Here is a 22,566-nt window from a genome sequence, read left to right as displayed (position 1 = left end):
TTTCAGCCCATCCTCATATGAGAGGTGCTCCAGCTCTCTGATCATCTTTGTGGTCCTCCTCTGGACTCGCTCCAAGAGCTCCATGTCCTTCCTGTATTGGGGACTCCAGAACTGGACACAATACTCCAGGTGGGGTCTCATGAGAGCAGAGTAGAAGGGAAGAATCACCTCCCTCGTCCTGGTAGCCACACTTTTTTTGATGCAGCCCAGAATACGGTTGGCTTTCTGGGCTGCAAGCACTCATTTCCGGCTCATATTGAGCTCTTCATCAACTGACTCCCCCAAGTCCTTCTTCTCAAGGCTGTTGTCAATCCATTCTCCGCCCAACCTGTATTTGTGCTTGGGATTTTGCTGACCCAGGTGCAGGACCTTGCACTCAGCCTTGTTGAGCTTCATGAGGTTGGCATGGGCCCACCTCTCAAACCTGTCAAGGTCTAGAGGTATGCTTGTATTTAATGTTTGATATGGGCCTGAATTCAGGGTCTGAGATTTCAGGCATGAATTTCAGTTGAGTGGCAACAATAACAGATCTAATTTGAAGGTGGTGCTGCCAGTTACTTAGTCCCAGTTGTGGTCAACATGAGTTATGGGAGTGCTACTTCTCTGTTCTACTAAGAAATAAAAAAACCAGTAAACTACAGTCCCATCTCCCAGTGGAGACAGTAGCTTGGATGCAACAGACACAGATCAAGAAATTTAAAGCACCTTTGTACCGGAATAGAAGAAATGCACAAGTAGGGACTTGCCTCAGCTATATAAGTAATAGCCAGGAATTGCCAAGATGTTTAAATAATTGAATTCACAAAATCACAAAATCACAGAATGGCTGAAGTTGGAAGTGACTTCTCGAAGTCAGTCTTGTCCAACCACTTCTGCTCAAGCAGAACTCCCTAGAGCCGGTTGACCAGGATCATGTCCAGACAAATTTTAAATATCTCCAAGGACAGAGACTCCACAACCTCTTTGGGCAACCTGCTCCAGTGCTGCCACCCTCACAATGAAAAAGTGTTTCCTTATGTTCAGAGAGAACTTCCTGTGTTTCAGCTCATACCCATTGCCTCTTCTGCTTTCTCTGGGCACCACTAAAAAGGAGATCCTGGCTCCATCTTCTTTTAACCTTCCCTTCAGGTATTTATATACATTGATAAGATCCCCCCTGAGCCTTCTCTTCTCTGTGCTAAACAGTGCCAGCTCTCTCAGCCTTTCCTCATAAGAGAGATGCTCCAGTCCCTTTATCATCTTTGTTGCCCTTTGCTGGATTCTCTCCAGTATGTCTATGTGTCTCTTATACTGGGTAGCCCAGAACTGGACACAGTACACCAGGTGTGGCCTCACCAGTGATGAGTACAGGGGAAGGACTATGTCTCTCCACCTGTTGGTGATACTTCGCCTAATTCAGCCAAAGATACCAGAAAACCTACTCTGTCATCTTCTTTCTATGTGCCACAGTTCCTGCCAGGAACCTGTTCAAATGGGCTCTCCAAGAGCTGCAGTTTTCTTCAGGGCACATCCACCTGCTCCAATGTGGGGTTCTCCACGGGCTGCAGGTGGATACCTGCTCCACCGTAGTCCTCCATGGGCTTTAGGGGGACAACTTGCCTCACTGTGGTCCACCACAGGCTTCAGGGGAATCTCTTTTCCGGTGCCTAGAGAACCTCTTCCCCCTGCTTCTTCACTGACCTTGGTGTCTGCAGAGCTGTTTGTCTCACATATTCTCACTCCTCTCTCCTGGCTCCTGTTGCACAGCTGTTTTTTTACCCTTTCTTAAATATGTTATCACAGAGGTGACATGAATGTCACTATTGTCTCAGCTTTGGCCAGCAGCATCTTGGAGCTGGATGGAACTGGCTCTGTCTGACATGGGGGCAGCTTCTGGTGTCTGCTCTCAGAAGCCACCCCCGCAGTCCTCCTGCTACCAAAACCTTGCCACATAAACCCAATACAGCCATTCAGCTAGTTCTCAATGAACCTCACTGCTCATTCAGCCCATATTTCATCAGCTTCTCCTCTCATCTACCAGGCCAGTCATTTCATTGTAGGAGTTTATCAAGTTGATCAAATGTGACTTCCCTTTGTTGAATCCATGCTGACTACTCCCAATCACCCTCTGGTCCTTCATGTGTTTGGAAATGGTTCCCAGGATTAGTTGCTCCATCACCTTCTCAGGATTGAGGTGAGGCTGACCAGCCTGTAGTTCCCTGAAATCACCTATCAGTTCTAGGTCAAACACAGATGTGACGTTTAATAGTAAATATATCTCACAAACAGAGATGATTAATAATAAAATAAGGTAATACAAAAAAAAATATTGGGGTGAATAAAAGTGAAAGAAAAAATGCTAATACATTATTAGAGCTCAGTTTGGTTTCCATTTATAAAGCTCTTACAGTTTTTCAGCAAGCCAGAACAGCATGTCTTTCTTCTAAATGAAAACAGGGACATTGACAGGCACGGAGCATTGACCACCTCTCTTGAAAGCCTGTTCCAGTGTTCTTGGTAAAGAAATGCTGTCTGATATCAATTTTGAACCTCTCCTGGTTCAGCTACTTAGTTTAAAGTAGCTTTCTCAGACCTTCTGAGCTCATAAGAAGCTTGTTCCATTTTAAAATTATTTAAATTCCTTTGTCTCCAAACAGCTACATGGCCCTTTTTAAGGTGTTTAAACCTTAATTTTTAGCTACTTGATTTCTGGGAAGGCAAGATCTTTGGAAAAGGAAAAACTGCATTTCTGTTCAGTATAAATTAACTTGAGGTCTTAATGGCATGCTTTTTAAACTAAATTCCACAAAATTTTGGTAGTTGTGTTGTGGTATCAGCTTTATGAATTTTACAATGCATTGCCAGTGTTCTACCTTTCCTTACTACAGTTATTCTGATGGTACTTTTTTCTTGTGCATGAACTAGCAAAACTGTATATTGAGAGTGTATATTGCATATTGAGACTTAGAAATAAGGCAGAACAGTGTGTGATATTGCATTTACAAAAAAAGCAAGCTATGTTTAGCCTATAGACAGGGCTAAACTGTAGCAGTTACTATCAACTGATATTCCCTCCCCAGCTGAGAAGGGGAATTACAAAAGAGAGACACTCCACAAGTTGAAATAAAACCAGATTTAATGAAATACAAATATCAACAAAAAGCATAGAAGCTTATATTCACCCTAGTGCTCAGAAACAAGAAAAGAAGCAGAAAAATGATAGTAAGAAGCCCCTGAAGCCGAAAAAGGCCAAGCAAAACTGTTTAGAGACAGAGTTTGAGTCTTTAAACAGCAAAGGTATTTATTTTCGGATCCGGGGAACCCCCAGCTAGCGCTGGACAAGGAGTTCCAAGGGTTAAAGGAAAGGATTAGGATATTTATACAGTAAAAGGGTAGGTTACATCATCCTTACATACATATTCATAACAGGTGGAGTCTGGGCGGAGTTGTCTTTTTGGGGATGTGTTCGGGGGTCTTTGGGGGTCTTCAGATGAAGTAACGAAGTCTTCCTCAGGATTGAACTTTTTACCTTTCTTGCTCTTGATGACTTCATCCCCTTGTTATAGAGGATAATTGGACCCTTGCAATAAAACTTCCCCTTATCTGCTAGTTCTGGCAGCCTCATCCTGCCTTTCGTGCCGGTGTTTACACTCCCCCAGTGCCCAGCTGTCTCAGTGGTGCCAGGACTTACACTTCTAATTATCTCCAAGACAGAAGTTAATCCTGCTAGGGTCTTGACATCTCTCATCTGCTTTTGGTCACTTCTTTCTTAGTTTATCCCTGAATTCTACTGGTTATGAACACAAATTCATTAACATATATTACAAGTTCTAATTCTACATAAAGTAAATTCACACAAACAGTTTGGCCTGATCCACTCTCTTCTTCATTCCCCCCTTTCCTTAGAACTTACGAAATCCTTCGTCAAGTTCCAAGGGAAGGTTCTCATGCCTTTGAACCATTGTCCACAGTACTCGGATGATCAGGAATGTTCTTGGCATTGTTCAGGGGTCCTCTTGACTTGGGAGTAGTGGATCCAGGTGGGTCGCTCCTTAATTCGGACTGCAGTGAAGGTGGTGAGCAACACTCGAAAGGGTCCTTCCCATTTCTCTTGCAGAGGTTTCCCTAAAAGATTCTGAACATATACCCAATCACCAGGATTAAAAGGATGCAGTTTACAATCTGGTTGCTTAGGTTGGTGATCCACCACCACCGTGGCATTTTTATCAAAGTGTTTCCCCACAGCTATAACATAATCATATACGTATTGATTACCTATTTGATCTACAGCCTCACTATTTACAGTCTGCATGGCATAAGGTCTCCCATATAAAATTTCAAACGGGCTCAATTTTTCTTTTGAGCGGGGCTTCACCCTTAGTCTGATCAGAGCAATAGGTAAGGCTTGGTACCAGTGCAAATTAGTTTCCTGGCATATTTTTGCAATTTGTTGTTTTATAAGATGATTCATCTTTTCCACTTGCCCACTAGCTTGTGGTCTATAGGGCGTATGCAATTGCCATTTGATTTGCAGTGCCTTACTTATTGCTCGCACAATTTTAGCACAAAAGTGTGAGCCTCTGTCCGAGGAGATGCTCCTAGGCACCCCGAACCTCGGAATAATATCATTAAACAAGACTTTAGTTACTTCTCTTTCTTTGTTTGTCCTGCATGGGAACGCTTCAGGCCACCCAGAAAATGTATCAGTCAAAACCAAGAGGTACTTATACCCCCCCTTTCCTTGGGAGTTCAGAGAAATCAATCTGCCACACTTCCCCTGGGAATTTTCCTCTACCAATTACTCCCTGGTGTACCTTTGTTCCCGTGTTTGGATTGTTTTTCAAACAGCGTTCACATTGGGATGTGACCTGTTTCACTGCTGTAAACAGCTTTGGCCCTGCTATTCTAACTTTTAAATGCTGATAAAGGGGATTAGATCCCCAATGGGCCTTGTCGTGTTCTGTCTTTACAAATTGCCATACTAATTTCTCTGGCAGCACTAGTTGTCCTGTTTCTAGCTGACCCCATCCACTATCTAACATTTTACCTTTGTTTCTTTGTATCCACTTATGGTCTGATTCCTGGTACTCTGGTTGAAAATTAGTGTCTAATTCTTCTGGTACCAGGGCCAATACTAAATCATTGGCTCTTGCAGCAGCTAATTTAGCTTCTGCATCTGCTGCTCTATTACCTATTTCTGGAACGGTGTTACCTTTCAGGTGCCCCTTGCAATGCATTATGGCCACTTGGGTTGGGAGCTGAACAGCCTCCAGCAACTGTAGGATTTCTGTTGCATATTTTATGGGTCTTCCCTGGGCAGTCAGCAGTCCTCGCTCCTTCCAGATTGCCCCATGGGCATGTACGACGGAGAAAGCATACTTAGAGTCCGTCCATATATTAATTCTTTTCCCTTTTGCCAGCTCGAGGGCTCGGGTAAGAGCTATTAGTTCGGCCTTCTGTGCTGAAGTTCCCACAGGCAAGGGATTTGATTCGATTACCTGCTCTGTTGTAGTTACTTCGTAGCCAGCCATCCTTACTCCCTGCTTTACGAAGCTACTGCCATCCGAGAACCAGTCATCTGCTCCTTCAAGTGGCTCCTCCTTGAGATCCGGATGACTGGAGTACACAGCCTCGATGGTTTCTAGACAGTCATGCTCAATTAGCTCTGCTGACACTCTTCCTTCTAGGAATGATGCTGGGTTGACAACATTAGTGACTTGAATGGTTATGTCATCTGATTCAACTAAAATTGCCTGGTACTTCAGGAACCGAGAAGGTGACAGCCAATGGCCACCTTTCTGCTCCAGCACCACTGATACAGTGTGGGACACCAATACAGTCATTTTCCGGCCCATAGTGAATTTTCTGGCCTCTTCTATGTTTATGATTACTGCAGCCACTGCCTTCAAGCATGTGGGCCATCCTTTACTTACTTCGTCTAGTTGCTTAGAGAAGTAAGCCACAGCCCTTTTGTATGGTCCCAATTGTTGAGCTAGGACTCCCAGGGCCATTCCCTGGCATTCATGTGAGAACAGCCAAAATGGTTTTGTTACATCAGGTAGGCCTAATGCCGGGGCTTTCATTAGTTCTTGTTTCAGTCTTTTAAAGGCTGTTTCTGCCTCAGGAGTCCAGACCAGAATATTTTTAGACTCTTTCAGCAAACCATAGAGGGGTTTAGCAAGTATGCCGTACTGGTATATCCACAGGCGACACCAACCTGTCACTCCCAGGAAGGCTGACAGGTCTCTCACCGTTTCAGGCCTGGGCATCTGGCAGATGGCTTCTTTCCTCGCTGTTCCTAGGGATCTCTGTCCTCTAGAGATCTCGTATCCAAGGTAGACCACTTTTTCTTGCACCAGCTGTGCTTTCTGTTGGGAGACTCGATAACCATTTAAACCCAAGAAATTTAACAACGAGATTGTCCACTCAACACATTGTTCTTCTGTTTCAGTTGCTATCAGTAAATCATCCACATATTGCAGAAGGGTGCCTTCTCCCTGTGGCCGCTCCCACTGTTCCAATTCTTTGGCCAATTGATTTCCAAATATTGTAGGGCTATTTTTATAACCTTGAGGTAACACCGTCCAGGTTAGTTGTGTTTTCCTCCCTTTACCAACAGATTCCCATTCAAAGGCAAAAATCTTTTGGCTTTCTGGGGCTAAGGTAAGGCAGAAAAATGCATCTTTCAAATCTACCACTGTAAACCAGATCAGATTATCTTTGAGTTTGGTCAAAAGTGTATAAGGATTGGCTACCACTGGATGTAGAGTCTTTGTAATATCATTTAAATCCTGTACCAGTCTGTAAGTCCCATTTGGTTTCTTGACTGGTAATATTGGTGTATTGAAATCTGATTCACATTCTATCAATAGCCCTAATTCTAAAAACCTCTCTATCTCTCCCTAGCAGAGGTTTTGGAGAATCAGGTAAGTATAAGAATTGATGAATCCCCATCTGTTTCCCAATTTTGTATTTAAGAGGTTTCAGGAAGAAAGCCTTTTCTGCTTGGCCTGTCGCCCCCACAACATGTACAAATCCATCAGATTTTGGTATTAATTCCTGATTTAAGACTGAATAGGTAGCTCCAGTGTCAATTAAAAATCCAGTTTCTCTTTATCTTCCCCTAGCTTTATTTTAACCAGTGGGTCTGCTAGGGAATGACTCACTGGTCCTCTTCAGTTATCAGTGTCATGAGCAACTGGAACAACAGATGCCCCTCCAAGTTCTCTTTTTAGTTTAGGGCATTCTCGTTGCCAGTGTCCCATTTGGTGGCAATAAAAGCATTTATTCGGGTCCACCTTATTTTGCTGAAACCTTCCTCTTCCTCTCATAGAATAACCACGCCCTCTACCTCTAGCACTTGGAGGCTTTGGGCATGCGTTTACTGCTGCTATAATTCTAGCAAGTTTCTTACCCTCTTTCTTGTCTCTTTCTTGTTCCCTTTTGTTATACACTTTCCAAGCCTCATTCATTAACATTTTCAGATCTCTATTTGCAGGATATTCAAGTTTTTGCAATTTCTTTCTGATATCTGCACAACACTGCCCCATTACCCCATTACCAATCCCAGCAGTTGTTGTTTACCTACATCTGACCCAGGGTCTAAGGGGTATATTGTCTCATTGCTGCTCTAAGCCTTTCTAAAAAGTCTGTTGGTGTTTCATTCTGTCCTTGTCTCACTTCAAACAGGGCTGCCCAGTTTACTGCTTTCGGTATTGCTCTTCGCAAGCCCTGTGCAACTAACCTTCTGTATTGCAGCAATAAATCATATTGGCGTGGGTTGTTTGGATCCCAGTTTGGATTACTGGTCGTAAATACGACATCCACAGGCTCCTGTAGCAGTTCAGCCCGTTCCCTTCCAGTTTTTAAAACAAGTTCCTTTTCTGTCTCTGATAATTCAGATAGCATTAGATCGATATCTCCCCAGTCAACGTCTAAATTCTTTGCAGTTAATTCAAACCTCCTAGTGACTCCTTCTGGGTCTCTCCTTAAATTTTTCACATCCTCTCTCCAATTATTAAGGTCGCTTGTGGTAAATGGTACTTTTATCCGTGCTTGTTCTCCTAATTTGGGCATTACTTGCCGAAGAGGGGCTATTGTATAGCCCTCTGGGATTTCTTTTTCTCCCTCTCCTTCACTGTCTCTGGTCTGAGCTTTTGCTCTTTCTGCTTCAGCTTTTTTTTTCTGCCTTCAGTCTCGCTTTCTCTGCTTCTATTTTTGCCCTATCTGCTTCAGCTTTAGCCTCTATACTAGCTTTCTCTGCTTCTAGTTTCGCCCTCTCTGCCTCAGCCTTAGCTTTCTCTGTTTCTAATCTCGCTGTCTCTCCGGTCTGAGCTTTTACCCTTTCTGCTTCAGCTTTTTCTGCCTCCAGTCTTGCTTTCTCTGCTTCTAGTGTTACCCTGTCTGCCTCAGCTTTAGCCTCTATCCTAGCTTTCTCTGCTTCTAGTCTTGCTTTCTCTAATTCCAATTTTGCTCTTTCTTCTATCTTTGCCATTTCTGCCTCCCTTTCCTTTTCCTTTCACTCGGTCGCCCTTGTGTAATATGAATGGCTAGTTCCTTCTCCGGGATCATCTCTCAGGTTTTCGGTGTCTGCTCTATTCTCTTTCTTCTTCACCTTTTTCCTTTTCTTCACCTTTTTTTTCCCTGTCTCCTTCGGGGCTTTCTCCTCGTCTTTGTCTTCCCCTGCCAATTTTTGTGGAACACATTCCAATTCCTCTCTCTCCTCACTTTCCAACTCCTTTCTTTTCTCGCTTTCCAATTCTGCAAAGCTACTGCTGCTTTCTTGTTGTGACTTTGGCAGCAGTACTCCACATCCTAGTACAAGAGGCTGATATTCTTGGAGGCTAATGGTACTTTCTGCATCACTGCTTTTTTTCTTTTGACTTAAGGCATCGTTTCCCTGTACTACAAGCATCACCACAGCGTTCCTTAACTTTGCTGTTCTTCTGATCCCGTTCCAGGGCTAAAACCAAGGGATCTTGGGGTGATACATTTATTCCACAATCCTTTTGCCATTCTGGCTTATCCCTTAAAGTGAAAAGCATGTCTGCATATACCACTTCATCCCACTTTCCTCTTCTATGGAGAAACACCATAAGTTGTTGGATGCTATTATATTTAAATTTCCCTCCGGTGGCCACCTTTCCCCCTCATTTAGTTTATACAGCGGCCACCAATCTTGACAATATTTCACAAGTGTCTTTTTCCTTATATTTCCCCCCGGGATTCCACCAAGTTCTTTCCAATGTTTTAAAATGCATCCCAAGGGGGTTTTAGCATCAATTTCCTTACTCTGTTCAGTCCCCATTATGCCTAATCACGAGGTTACAACTATTAGAACCCTTTCTGGATTACCAAATTCTATTCAGATTTCAGCAATTTACAATTTCAACACCTTACTCAACTTATTCTAGCATTCAAGCGCACTTCTTATTTTTGTTTCCACAATCCACATTCACACCAGTCGCTTCGTCCGTCTCTGGCCGGCCCCCTCACGGGTGGCGCGGAAACGCAGATCGGGACTCCGCACTCGCTTCGCAATTAAATTGCATCTCAGTCACTCACTTTCATGCACACACACATACTTTCAGTCAGAACTCTGCACGGGTAAACTTTTACACCAAAACCTTACACGTTGCTTTACCACCTACGGTCACAAAATGCCGCTATAAACCTCGAATACCTGCTGGTGTTGCGGCTGCCCCCACGACCCCCCCCCAAAGATAAAGCTATAAAACTTTTCTTTGATGGGGACGCGTAATTACCCAACACACTTAATTCTCTTAAAGAGAGAATTAACACCAAACACTCAAAACACCTATATTACTCGCAAGTAATACAACATGATCATCAATCACCATATAATCATATGAACCACAGCCTTACCAAAAACCCTTTACCAACACAATACAACACCGAGTGTATTTTCCCACTGCTGTGATCTTCAGTTCTCCTGGGGAATTGCACCCCGGAGAGGGACGAACTCAGCGCTAGACAGGACTCCAATCCGTCAGCCTGGGGGCGTCCCCCGCGTCCCTGTGAATCCTAAGAGCTCAAACCTTCTGGGGGACTCTAACCCCCTGGGGGACTCTAACCCCCTCTTTCCTAGAGGCCTCGAAACCCAAACAAATATATATAAATACCTTTTCAGTATGAGGTAGGTCTGGTGTCCGTCCGCGCGTGGAGCCAAGGGAGTAGGGGAGGCTTATCCGACAGAATTCGTCGGGGGGCCCCAAAAGCGTCCCCGGGCCCCCCTGGATCACGGCACGACGGAGTCCAGTCCTGCCGCGGTCGCCAAAATGAAGCCGAAAAAGGCCAAGCAAAACTGTTTAGAGACAGAGTTTGAGTCTTTAAACTGAAAAGGTATTTATTTTCGGATCCGGGGAACCCCCAGCTAGCGCTGGACAAGGAGTTCCAAGGGTTAAAGGAAAGGATTAGGATATTTATACAGTAAAAGGGTAGGTTACATCATCCTTACATACATATTCATAACAGGTGGAGTCTGGGCGGAGTTGTCTTTTTGGGGATGTGTTCGGGGGTCTTTGGGGGTCTTCAGATGAAGTAACGAAGTCTTCCTCAGGATTGAACTTTTTACCTTTCTTGCTCTTGACTTCATCCCCTTGTTATAGAGGATAATTGGACCCTTGCAATAAAACTTCCCCTTATCTGCTAGTTCTGGCAGCCTCATCCTGCCTTTCATGCCAGTGTTTACACTCCCCCAGTGCCCAGCTGTCTCAGTGGTGCCAGGACTTACACTTCTAATTATCTCCAAGACAGAAGTTAATCCTGCTAGGGTCTTGACATGTCTCATCTGCTTTTGGTCACTTCTTTCTTAGTTTATCCCTGAATTCTACTGGTTATGAACACAAATTCATTAACATATATTACAAGTTCTAATTCTACATAAAGTAAATTCACACAAACAGTTTGGCCTGATCCACTCTCTTCTTCACCCCAGAAAAAGAGAAACTCTAACTTCAGCAAACTTCCTCTGTTTACAATGAGCATGATGTAAGTGGCATGTGATGCACCTATTAGTCAGCTTGGGTCAGCTGCCCTGACTTAAGCTTCCAGCTGATTTGGGGCTACTAATGGCCTGCTCTCCATAGCTGGTCTATGTTTCCTTTCATGTGAGACCAGGACATGAACATAAAGAATATTTTTGCATTTGATAATTTTGTAGGTACAAGCCTGTGCAGAAAGTGGATGGAGCTGCAGATGGTTTCACAGGAAGTGGTCAACAGACAGGCACATCTGCTGAACAAACTATAATTGCCCAAAGTCAACATCATCAACAGTTTTTAGGTATGAAAATGTGTTACACTGTTGTATAAATTAAATAAACCCTGTTATAGCCATGAACATCAAGTTCAAATACAGTAATTATTTTAGTTATGTTGCCCTGTTTAAAACTCTCACTGATAACAGAACAAAAAGATACTCATAGAAGCTATATGTTCTATATCATAAGACATACAACATTTAATTGCATCATGCAGATATAAAAGAAAAAATGTGCAAAATCTATGTGTATAGTAGATTTAAAATATGTTGCGGTGCAATAGTGATGAAGCATTTCATACAAAAATGAATGCTGAAAGTTTTGCCCTAAAAGCTCATGAATTTCCATTGGATTCCAAATTTTTGAATATGCACATGAATTTGGACTATATTTTTGCACTGCAGTTGTGTTGACCATTGAAAAGAAGGTGCACTGAGTTTGTTCTGCAACATTATAAATGGAAAGAGCCAAATAGTTAAAACCAGAAACTCAAGGTTCGTGTTTAAAATGTGCATTTTGTGCGTTCATTGGTATAGCAAAGCATATTGATTTTTAAGCTGTGGAAGTAAACGTTAAAGCTTATTAAATGTTTTATTGAAATAATTGTACACTTAGTTTTGAGTTCATATATTGGGATTTTGAAACACCACAGTATTTGAGGCCAAATACTAACCTTGCTGTTACTGAAATAATTGGGAACCTTAGGCTATAGCTCGCATGTTTTTGAATTTTCCCTTCACTGCCTCTGGTTAACAGTGCATTTTTCCCATCATACCACTGTATCTCTTGGAAACACATAAAAGCACATGTTGACTACAGTTGACAGTCTTGTAAATTTCAAATAAATATATCCTGCTGAGTCTACTAAACTGTAACATGCAAGATACAAAAATAATTCAACTGATCAAAACAAAACCTATTAAATTACGTTAGTCTCATATGTACTGACATGAATATTCTGCTTCATCCCGTCATATTCAGAAAATGTGTCTTAGCTCCTTTTATATACAGGTGCAATATGTATGTAGAATAATTTTAATCTGCTATTTGTCAAGAATAATTTAATATCTTTTGCTTTAAAAATAGCTAGCTGGTTTGTTTGCAATTTTATCACAATTTTAAAATACATTAAATAAGAAATACATTCCTCTTTTGGCATTATGACCTTCTAGACTTTACTTCCTTACACCATCTTTAAATGTTTTCTAATCGAACTGTAGTTGGGACCATTCATGATAGCTTTCTTCTGTTATTTTATCATGGAAACAGATGCATCTCGAGTACTTCCAGAATTTGGAGAAGTTGAAATATCTTCTCTGCCAGATGGTACTACCCTTGAGGACATAAAATCACTGCAAAGTCTTTATCGAGAGCACTGTGAGGTAAGAGAGGATATCACACAAATCATCATTCTTTGTAAAATTAATGTCTTCTAATGAGAATCAGTAAAACACATAAAAAAAAATATTGCAGCCAGCCTACTTGTATCTGATGTGCTCCTCAAATATTTTGCTTATTCCATCAGAAAATACATTTGCAAAAAGACATCTGGAATTTCCCTCTTTACAGGAGAAGAAAATAACATTAATAGAATACTGATACTGGAATGTAACCATTTATTGGTTTTGAGAATTTTAGATAAACTGAACTTTAGATAATATATATACAGAGTTTTTCTTTTGTTTCTAGGAGTTGAAATAAGATTAAATTATTATTTCTAATGTTTATGATTAAACAAGCTCACTTTTTTCTTCAAGTTCTAAAGAAACAGGATCTTTAAGAACTTAAGATCACATTTTATATTGAATAATGTATTTTGAAATTATTGCGCTTTAAAACATGTAACAAAGTAACAAAATTCATGAAATAGCAGGTTTCCTTTTATGTTTGTAATAGTGTTAAAAGTTCTATTTAGGTGAATTCACCTGATATATGTGCTTAGACTATTTTCTGGAGGCTTTCTTGTACTTAGCCTGATCTGAGCCTCTGTCTATATTTAGTATGGACGGTTGGAAAATTTGTTCCTGAAAAGTTATTTTAAAGGATATGATGTTTATTTTTAAAAATGCTTTTTTCATTAGTTTTTTTTTTTTTTTTTTTTTTGCAAAATGACCATGTGAGAGCTATACCCCTGGGAGAAGTTGAGGCAGGATGGTGGTGGTGAGGTTAGACTAGCTGCACTTGTTTTATATTTTTTTAGGCAATAGTGGATGTTGTTGTGAATCTTCAGTTTAGCCTGATAGAAAAATTGTGGCAAACTTTCTGGCGCTATTCTCCCTCTGCTCCAGCTGACGACACAGCTATTATTGAACTGAGGTCAGTAAATGTCTCTTCTCGTTTACTGTTCACCATCGTAATATAACAGCAGGAGTCAAATCAAAGAAAGTCTTAGCATATAGGCTAAGAACCTCTTCTGATACCATTAAATTTTCAGGTAAAATCTGTGATGACTGCTATTTGATGACATACAGGCTGTTGGTATATGTCAAACTACAGCCTTTAAATGATTGCATACATCTTCTATTTTTTCCTTTGTTTGGATGACTAAAGTTAAAGATATTTTTCAAAATATAGTGTCTGGCTTGTTTAAATTGCAAGGACCACTTTTATCATACCTCTGCATAACTTATGGGCTGGAGCAGAACGTTGGAGGCCATTTTTCCTCAGCTTCATATGAAAGAGTTAAAGACATCCAGTTTCATATAACAGACACATCTATGAAGTTTTTATAAAATAATCAAATCAATGTCCGTTTTACTTTCTAATATGTATGTAAATGCATTTTCATTTGTTACACGTATTCACACCAGCAATCTGAGTGAAATAGAAAGCCGACTTCCAAAAGGAAAACTGATTACTCTGTGCAAAAATGAGTCTATTCTGAAATGGATGGGTAATTGTGACCATGTGATGTACCAGGCTTTGGTGGAGATTCTCATTCCTGATGTCCTTAGACCTATTCCTAGTAAGTTAAACACAGATAACATCTTATAAGACTGTGTTTTGTTGTGTTTTGGTTAGTTTTGTTTCATGTGGTGGGTTTTTTTGTGCCTCGTGAAACTTCTGGGAATTATTTGGAACAATGTAAACCTAGTGTGTGTCATCTTAGTTGAGTAGGAAGGTGGACTGGAATTGATGTAAGGATTGTATTTAAAGAAAAGAAAAATGGATGTTTCACTGCATTTAGGAAACTCTCTAGAAGTTTTAAGAAAATATTTCCCTATGGCATATGCTTTTGCCACTGCAAATTCAAAGCTTTTAATAATTAATTATACAAGCACAAGCGGGTTCCTTTACATACTGGCTGTAATCTACCTGAAAGCTGACAGCTGTGAATGCACTATAGCCATGAGCCTGAGTCCATTAATATCAGACAGTCTTTCCACTGACTTCAGTAGGCTTCAGTTTATGTTTTATATGTAAAAGTTCTATTGGTTAAAAACCAATATGTATATGTTTGTCATATCATTTTTTGAAAAATAAATGTTTATGTATTATCAGTGGCTACTAAAAACCTCATCCATTTTGTTACCAATCAAACCAACAAAACATTACCGAACATTTTAAGTCTTGATTATTATTCCAGTATACTATCTGTTCTATTTCCATTAAGAAGAATTCATCAGTCGATCCTAGTATTATGGCCAACTGACTATTATCAGGAATAGGGCTTTCTTTTAAAGGATGACTTTATAGTATCCATTAAAAATGTTAAACTGGTTTCAAGGAAGGTTAAATTCCTTCTTAAAACATTCATTGCATGTTTTGTATGTTGTTTTAAATAGTAAAAAGAAATAATAATCACATATATATATATAAATAATATTTATAACTTAAAAAAGAAATATTAGGAACCAAAAGGGGCACACCTGTAAAATACTTCAAAAGAGTTAGGCTGTGTTTCTATCATCTATTAGCAGTCCTGGCAAACAAGGGAGCTCCCAGTTCACTGGAGCTCAGCAAACGTGATGCCCATCTACAAGAAGGGCTGGAAGGAGGATCCAGGGAATTACAGGCCTGTCAGTCTGACCTCAGTGCCAGGAAAGGTTATGGAATAGAATATCATGAGTACCATCAAGCAACACAGTATCAATACAGGCTGGGGGCTGAAGAGATTGAGAGCAGCCCTGAAGAGAAGGGTTTGGGATGCTGATGTACGAGAAGCTGGACATGATCTGGCGATGTGTGTTTGTGACCATCTGAGTAACTTGAGCATGCAGAAGTCCATGGGAGCCAATGAGATGCGTGCCAGGGGCCGAAGGGAATTGGTTGACGTAGTTACCCAGACATTCTCCATGATATTTGAAAAGTCATGGCAGTCAGGAGAAGTCCCTGATGACTGGAAAAATTGAATAATTGCATCAATTTCTGAAAAGGGTAAAAAGGAGGATTACAGGAACTACTGACCAGTCAGCCTCACCTTTGTGCCTGGGAAGATGATGGAACAAATGCTCTGGGAAAATATGTCTAGGCAAACGGATGACAGGGAGGTGATTAGAGATAACCAACATGGCTTCAGCAAGGGCAAATTGTGCATGACTAATTTAGTCACCTTCTATGATGGAGTGACTATATAAAGGGACAAGTGGAGAGCTAAGGATGTCATCTATCTGGACTTCTGTAAGGCCTTTGATATGGTTCTTCACAACATTCTGGCTGCTAAATTGGAGAAATATGGGTTTGATGGATGGACTATTAAGTGAATAAGGAATTGGCTGTATGGTCACATCCAGAGAGTAGTGGTTAAAAGTTCGATGTTCAGATGGAGATCAGTGATGGGTGGTGACTCTCAGGGGTCCATATTAAGATTGGTACTGTTAAGTATCATCATCAATGGCATGGAAAAATGGGATGAAGTGCACTCTCAGCAATTTTGCAGATGACACTAAGCTAAGCGGTGCAGTTAATTTGACAGAGGGAAGAGATGGCATCTAGAGGGACCTTGACAGGCTTGAGGAGTGGGCCCATGTGAACCTCATGAGGTTTAACAAGGCCGAGTACAAGGTCCTGCACCTGGGTAGGGGCAAGTCCCAGTATCAATACAGGCTGGGGGCTGAAGGGATTGAGAGCAGCCCTGAAGAGAAGGGTTTGGGATGCTGATGTACGAGAAGCTGGACATGATCTGGCGATGTGTGCTTGCAGTTCAGGAAGACAACCATATCCTGAGCTGCATCAAAAATGTGACCAATAGGTTGAGGGACGTGATTCTCTTTGCTCTCATGGGACCCTACCTGGAGTACTGCATCCAGTTCTGGAGTCCTCAGCACAAGACAGACATGTCCAAAAATGATCAATGGGATGGAACACCTCCCCTATGAAGAAAGTCAGAGAGAGTTGGGGTTGTTCATCCTGGAGAAGAGAAAGTTTTGACAAGACCTTATTGCAGCCTTTCAGTTCTTAAAGGGAGCTTATAAGAAAGATGGGGACAGACTTTTTATCGAGGCCTGTAGTGACAGGGCAAGGGATAATGGTTTTAAGCTGAAAGAGAGTAGATTGAGACTAGATATTAGGAAGGAAGCTCTTTACAATGAGGGTGGTGAAACACTGGAACACATTGCCCAGAGAGATGGTAGATGCCCTTTCTGGAAACATTGAAGGTCAGGTTGGATGGGGCTCTAAGCAATCGGGTCTAGTTGAGGATGTCCCTGCTCACTGCAGGGGGCTTGGAGTAGATAACCTTTAAAGGTTCCTTCCAACCCCAATCATTCTATGTTTCTATGATTCTATGATGCAGTTCTTTCTGGCCCACTCTTCCAGCCGGGTCTTTCTGTAAGATGACTCTCCTTTCTGGAGTTTACACCTCACCACCCAGTTTGAGGTAGTCGGCAAACTTGGTGAAGGTGCTTTCAGTCACATTGTCCAGATAATTTATGAAAATTTTGAAGTGTGTGGCCCAGTATTGATCCCTGGGGGACCCCACATGTGATAGGCTGTCAGTCTGAGTAAAAAACATTGATCACCACCCTCTGAGTGTGACCTGTTAGCCAATTTCCTATCCATCTCGCAGACCACCCATCAAAACTTTATCTTGCCAGTTTGTCCAGGAGAAGGCTGTGGAAACAGTATTGAATGCTTTGCTGAGGTCCAGATAAACAACATCCACTGCTCTCCGCGCTTCAACAGAAAGTGTTAATTTGTTGTAAAAGGTGATCAGGTTAGTCTGGCAAGATTTGCCTTTGACAAATCTGTGCTGGCTTTTCCCAATTACCAAACATTTGGTTTATGATAGTTTCTAGAAAAACTTGTTCCATTACTTTCCCAGTAACTGAAGTAAAACAAATAGACCTGTAGTTTCCTGGGTTCTCTTTTGGTCCCTTCTTATAGATGGACGTGATATTTTCCCTCTTACAGTCATCAGGGATATCCCCTGATCTCCATTACTTTTCAAAGTGGCCTTGGAACAATGTCAGCCTCTTCTCTTTAACACCCTGGGGTGGATTCCAGTCGGGCCCATAGATTTATGTGTGTTGAGCTCTTACAGAAGACTGCAGACCAGCACTTCCTCTACTGCCAGAGGAATGTTGTCATGTGTTGTCATAGCTACTTGATTCTGTGATCTGGGGTCCAGCTGCACTAGCAAAGACAGAGGCAAAAGAAGCTATTGAGAACCTCTGTCTTGTCAGCATTATTAATGTCTAGTTTCCCTGCCTTGTTTAGCAATGGACCTCGGTCTTTCTTGTGCTTCTGCTTACTGCTCACATACCTGAAGAACCATTTCTTGTTGTTCCCTAATTTCCATTCTAGCTGACCTTTAGCCCACTTGGATGCATATCTGCATACCCTATCAAGGTTCTTGTAGTCCTCAATGTCTGTTTGGCTGCCTTTCCGTAGCCGTTATGCTTCTTACTTGCTTTTAAGAACACCCAAAAGCTCTTTGTTTAAGCCAGGGTGGTCTCTTGTTCTGCCTTCTTTCTTTGCCTTTGTAGGGTTCTTGTGCTTCCAGGAGGCTATTACTGAATAACTCCTAGCTCCTTTGCCCTCCATGGATGCTTTCCATGGAATCCCTCATAGCTGGGTTCTGAGCATCCTACCTGTCTTTCTGAAAGGATTTGTACCCATCCACTGTGGTCTTCTGGTTGTGTGAGGTTTTCCACCAATGACATCATAACTCTCATATTGGGCATGAAGCTCTACTTCCTCCTGCTTGTTGCCCAGATTATGAGTGTTTATGTTATGCACTTGAGGTGGCTGGACTTGGGGTTCTTGCCTTTGGAAAGGGTTGGGAAACATTCCTCACTACTCCAGTAGGTGTGCTCATCTACCCTGTTGCTTATGGATATACGGTTGTGACAGCTGTGGACTTCACCCCTTAAGTTTGTTAGTTTAAAGCACAATTCACTAAGTCACCCAATCTGCCAGTGAAGATGCTCCTGTCTCTTCTAGATTGGTGGATCCCATCTCTCCCCAATAGGCTGTATTCATTGAAGAGTGTCCCGTGACCATAGAAACCAAAGCCCTGGTGATGACACCAACCATGAAGCCAAGTATTGATCTTCATGATGTGTCAACTTCTGCCCACACCTCTATCCCTGACTCACAAGACAGAGAAGATCACTTGGGCACCTGTACCTTTCTCTTGGGAGCCCAGGGCTCTCAAGTCCTGCTTGATCTTGCCCAGGTTATGCTTTATCATGTCATTGGTGCCCACATGGAAAAGTAGAGATAGTAGCCTGTACTTGTTACCAGTTATGAAAGTCTCTCTGTGACATCACGGATCTTGGCTCCCCTTGACTGTATATCAGGCCAGCAGATGGGTGCCTTGGTGCCTCTCACCCACTGCTAGCACTCACTGCTTACTTTTGCAGCTTTTAGTATGTGCTGCTGGTGTGTTTTCTCCCTGTGAATCTTGCTCATTGGTTTTGTCTGCTGCCAAGACTTCATATCTGTTGCTGGTTGGTACATACAAGAAAGGGGAATGAAGCAATATCCTATTCCCATGAGTCACCAGAGACCATGGTGCTTGATGTTCTTTGTTTGGTCATCCTTAGAGGTCAGTTCCATGAAGCCCTAGTGTTTCTTCTTACAAATACTTTATTTCTTGTTCCCTCTCCCTAACACAGGGTAACTTGCTGACTTCCTCCTGCAGCTCCTCCACTCGCTGCCTGAAGTGACTGCACCAGAGCATATTTTGAACAGGTGGAGCTTGCACCCTCCTCCATCCAGGAGTGTGGGATACAGACTTCACATCCCTAACTTGGACAACAGCTTCCCTGAAGCTCTGTCTGGGTGGCCGCCTCCACTTTTCCTAGGCTAGTTTGTATAAATAGACGATTCCCGTCTGCTGTAGTGAGCAGCCCTCACCTGGTGTCTACCGCCATGCTTCCGACAAACCCAAAGAACTGCATAATAAGCCCTTCTAACTTCCTGGAGACCTCAAGCTGCTGGGTAGGCTTGCACAGCCAAAAGCTAGCTGGGGTGACCATCAAGGCTGCAGCATAAGACTGTGGGTGAGCAGAGCTTGCAGCAGCCTGACTACAGGTAGGATGCACGACCATTCTTGCGCACCCTTCTGCTCAAACTGCTGCACCATTCCTCTCAGGCACTGCTCCCTACAGCAATAATCCCTGGTCTATGGCACTCCCTAGGGGCCGGTCATATGCAGCATCATGTGGTTTGAACTGTCAGCAGCAATAGCTGGTACCACCCAACTCTCACCCTTCCCTCTTGTAAGACCTGTCGCTTGCTGGCCAGTCTCTCCACATACCCAGCCCAAGGGTGTTAGGGGCCCATAAACACCCTCCAGGACCTCACAAGCTTTGGACTCTTCTCAGCATACACCAAATATTGCTGCGGACACTACTGCCGCTACTTCTGTAGGCTTTCCATGAATTGAATTGGCTGGGGAACAGCCAACACCACAAAAACAAATGGAGATCCTGACTGAAATCAAACACGTATAGGAAGCACACAGAAGGTGGAAGCAAGGACAGACTACCTGGAAAAACATGAAGATATTGTATATACATATAGGCGATTTCTATTCCACGCACCCCCCTCTCCAATGCCCCCTGGCTCAAAGTGAGTGGAAGAATATCTGTGTGGGTATTATACTTATTTATGGAACAGAGGATATTCTTGTGAATCTTCAAGTTTCCTTACTGAGAGGCACTGAAGCATCCATTTGACAAAGAGATAAATGAGTCAGGAGCTGATGATATACTGAGTATCTGGGTAAATAGCTCCTGAGCTGAAAGACAGAGATGGAGAGCAGAATGCAGTCCCTACAATGGTTTGCAACCTGCTACACAACTTAGACACACACAAGTCTATGGGGCAAGATGGAATCCACCCAAGGGTAGTGAGGGAGCTGGCAGAAGTGCCCACCAAGCCACTTTCCATCACCTGTTAGCAGTTCTGGCAAACAAGGGAGGTCCCAGTTGACTGGAGCTCAGCAACTGTGATGCCCATCTACAAGAAGGGCTGGAAGGAGGATCCAGGGAATTACAGGCCTGTCAGTCTGACCTCAGTGCCGGGAAAGGTTATGGAAAAGAATATCATGAGTACCATCAAGCAACACAGGAAAACAAAGCAACCAGGCCCAGTCAGCACGAGTTTATAAAAGGCAGGTCCTGCTTGACTAACCTGATCCCCTTCTAGGACAAGGTGACACGCATATTGGAAGGACTAGGTGACACGCATATTGGATGAGGGAAAGGCTGTGGATACTGTCTACCTAGACTTTAGTAAAGCCTTTGACATGGTTTCCTACAGTATCGTCCTGGAGAAACTGACTGCTCACGGCTTGGACAATTGTATGCTTTGTTGGGAATAAAACTCTGGCTGGATGGCTGTGCTCAAAGAGTTGTGGTGAATGCATTTCAATCCAGTTGGCGGACAGTGAAAAGTGGTGTTCTCCAGGGCTCAGTATTGGGGCCAGTTCTCTTTAATATCTTTATCAATGGGGGGATCCAAGTGGACCCTCAGAAAATGTGCAGATAACACCAAGTTGGGTGGGAGCGTTGATCTGCTTGAGGGTCGGAAGGCTCTACAGAGGGACCTGGACAAACCAGGTCAACGGGGCACGGCCCAATGTATGAGATTCAACAAGGCCAAGTGTTGAGCCCTGCACTTGGGTCACAACAACCCCATGCTTTGCTACAGGCTTGGAGAAGAGTGGCTGGAAAGCTGCCCAGAGGAAAGGACCTGGAGGTATTGGTCGATAGCCGTCTCAATATGAGCCAGCAGTGTGCCCAGGTGGCCAAGAAGGGCAACAGCATCCTGGCTTGTATCAGAAATAGCATGGCCAGCAGGTGCAGGGAAGTGATCATCCCCCTGTACTCAGCACTAGTGAGGCCGCACCTCAAGTACTTTGTTCAGTTTTGGGCCCCTCACTACAAGAGGGATTTTGAGGTGCTGGAGTGTGTCCAGAGTAGGCCAACACAGCTGGTGAAGTGTCAGAAGAACATGTCTTATGAGGAAGGACCTTGGGTTGTTTAGCCTGGAGAAAAGGAGGCTGAGGGGAGACCTTATTGCTCTCTACAACTGCCCAAAAGGTCTCTATTCCCAAGTTACAAGTGACAGAACAAGAGGAAATGGACTTAAGTTTTGCCAGGGAAGATTTAGATTAGATATTAAGAAAAATTCTTCACTAAGAGGGTTGTCAGGCACTGGAACAAGCTGCACAGACAAGTGGTGGAATATTTAAAAGATAAAAAACCAAATCCCTAAATCCCTGGAGGTATTTAAAAGACGTGTAGATGTGGTGCTTAGGGACATGGTTTATTGGCGGACTTGGCAGTGTGCTGGATTAACAGTTGTACTTCATGATCTTTAAAGTCTTTTCCAACCAAAACCATTCTATGATTCTATGTATTAGGAAGTACCACGAAAACACCTAAAGGAATTAGGGTGTGTTCCTCTAAAACAGTGACAAGGTTGATAGGCCCACTGAAGTGCCTCTGCAGCAAATCACACAGCATGGGTAACAAACAGGAAAAGATGGAATCCACTGTGCAGCTTGAAAGCTATGATCTAAACACCATCACTGAAATGCAGTGGGGCAAACTGCACGACTAGAGTGCTGCAATCGATGGCTATAAACTGTTCAGAAAACACAGGCAAGGGGGTTGCCCTCTATGTAAAAAATTACATATTACATATATATTACATAATTGAGTGCACAGAGCTGTTTCTGAAAAACAGCAATGAACAGGCTGAGAGCTTATGTGTTGAAAATAAGGGAAAAGCCAACAAAGGAAACCTTATGGCTGGTATTTTACTACAGGCAACCTGATCAAGGGCAGAATGTCGATGAAGCATTCTTGTTCCAACAACAGGAAGCATCACGCTTGCAAGCTCCAATCTTC

General features: G+C 42.7%; 1 protein-coding gene and 1 long non-coding RNA gene across 2 annotated transcripts in view; one reads left to right on the top strand and one right to left on the bottom strand.

The window, feature by feature from the left end:
• LOC103531539 (transcription factor RFX3) overlaps nucleotides 1-22,566 on the top strand; it is a 126,439-nt gene that overhangs the window by 88,705 nt on the left and 15,168 nt on the right. The window contains exons 7-10 of the mRNA XM_030468367.1: nucleotides 11,162-11,283; nucleotides 12,530-12,642; nucleotides 13,461-13,576; nucleotides 14,071-14,225. Coding sequence (XP_030324227.1) covers nucleotides 11,162-11,283; nucleotides 12,530-12,642; nucleotides 13,461-13,576; nucleotides 14,071-14,225 — 506 coding nt within the window. The remainder of the gene's footprint in view (nucleotides 1-11,161; nucleotides 11,284-12,529; nucleotides 12,643-13,460; nucleotides 13,577-14,070; nucleotides 14,226-22,566) is intronic.
• On the bottom strand, nucleotides 4,013-10,492 carry LOC115600137. The gene is made up of 3 exons (XR_003988821.1): nucleotides 10,461-10,492; nucleotides 10,122-10,303; nucleotides 4,013-4,114 (listed from the first exon to the last, which is right to left on the bottom strand). It is a non-coding gene; the product is annotated as an uncharacterized LOC115600137 (long non-coding RNA).

Source organism: Calypte anna, chromosome W, assembly GCF_003957555.1.
Source record: "Calypte anna isolate BGI_N300 chromosome W, bCalAnn1_v1.p, whole genome shotgun sequence".
Classification (NCBI taxonomy): Eukaryota; Metazoa; Chordata; class Aves; order Apodiformes; family Trochilidae; genus Calypte; species Calypte anna.
This window is presented reverse-complemented; position numbering and strand designations above follow the sequence as displayed.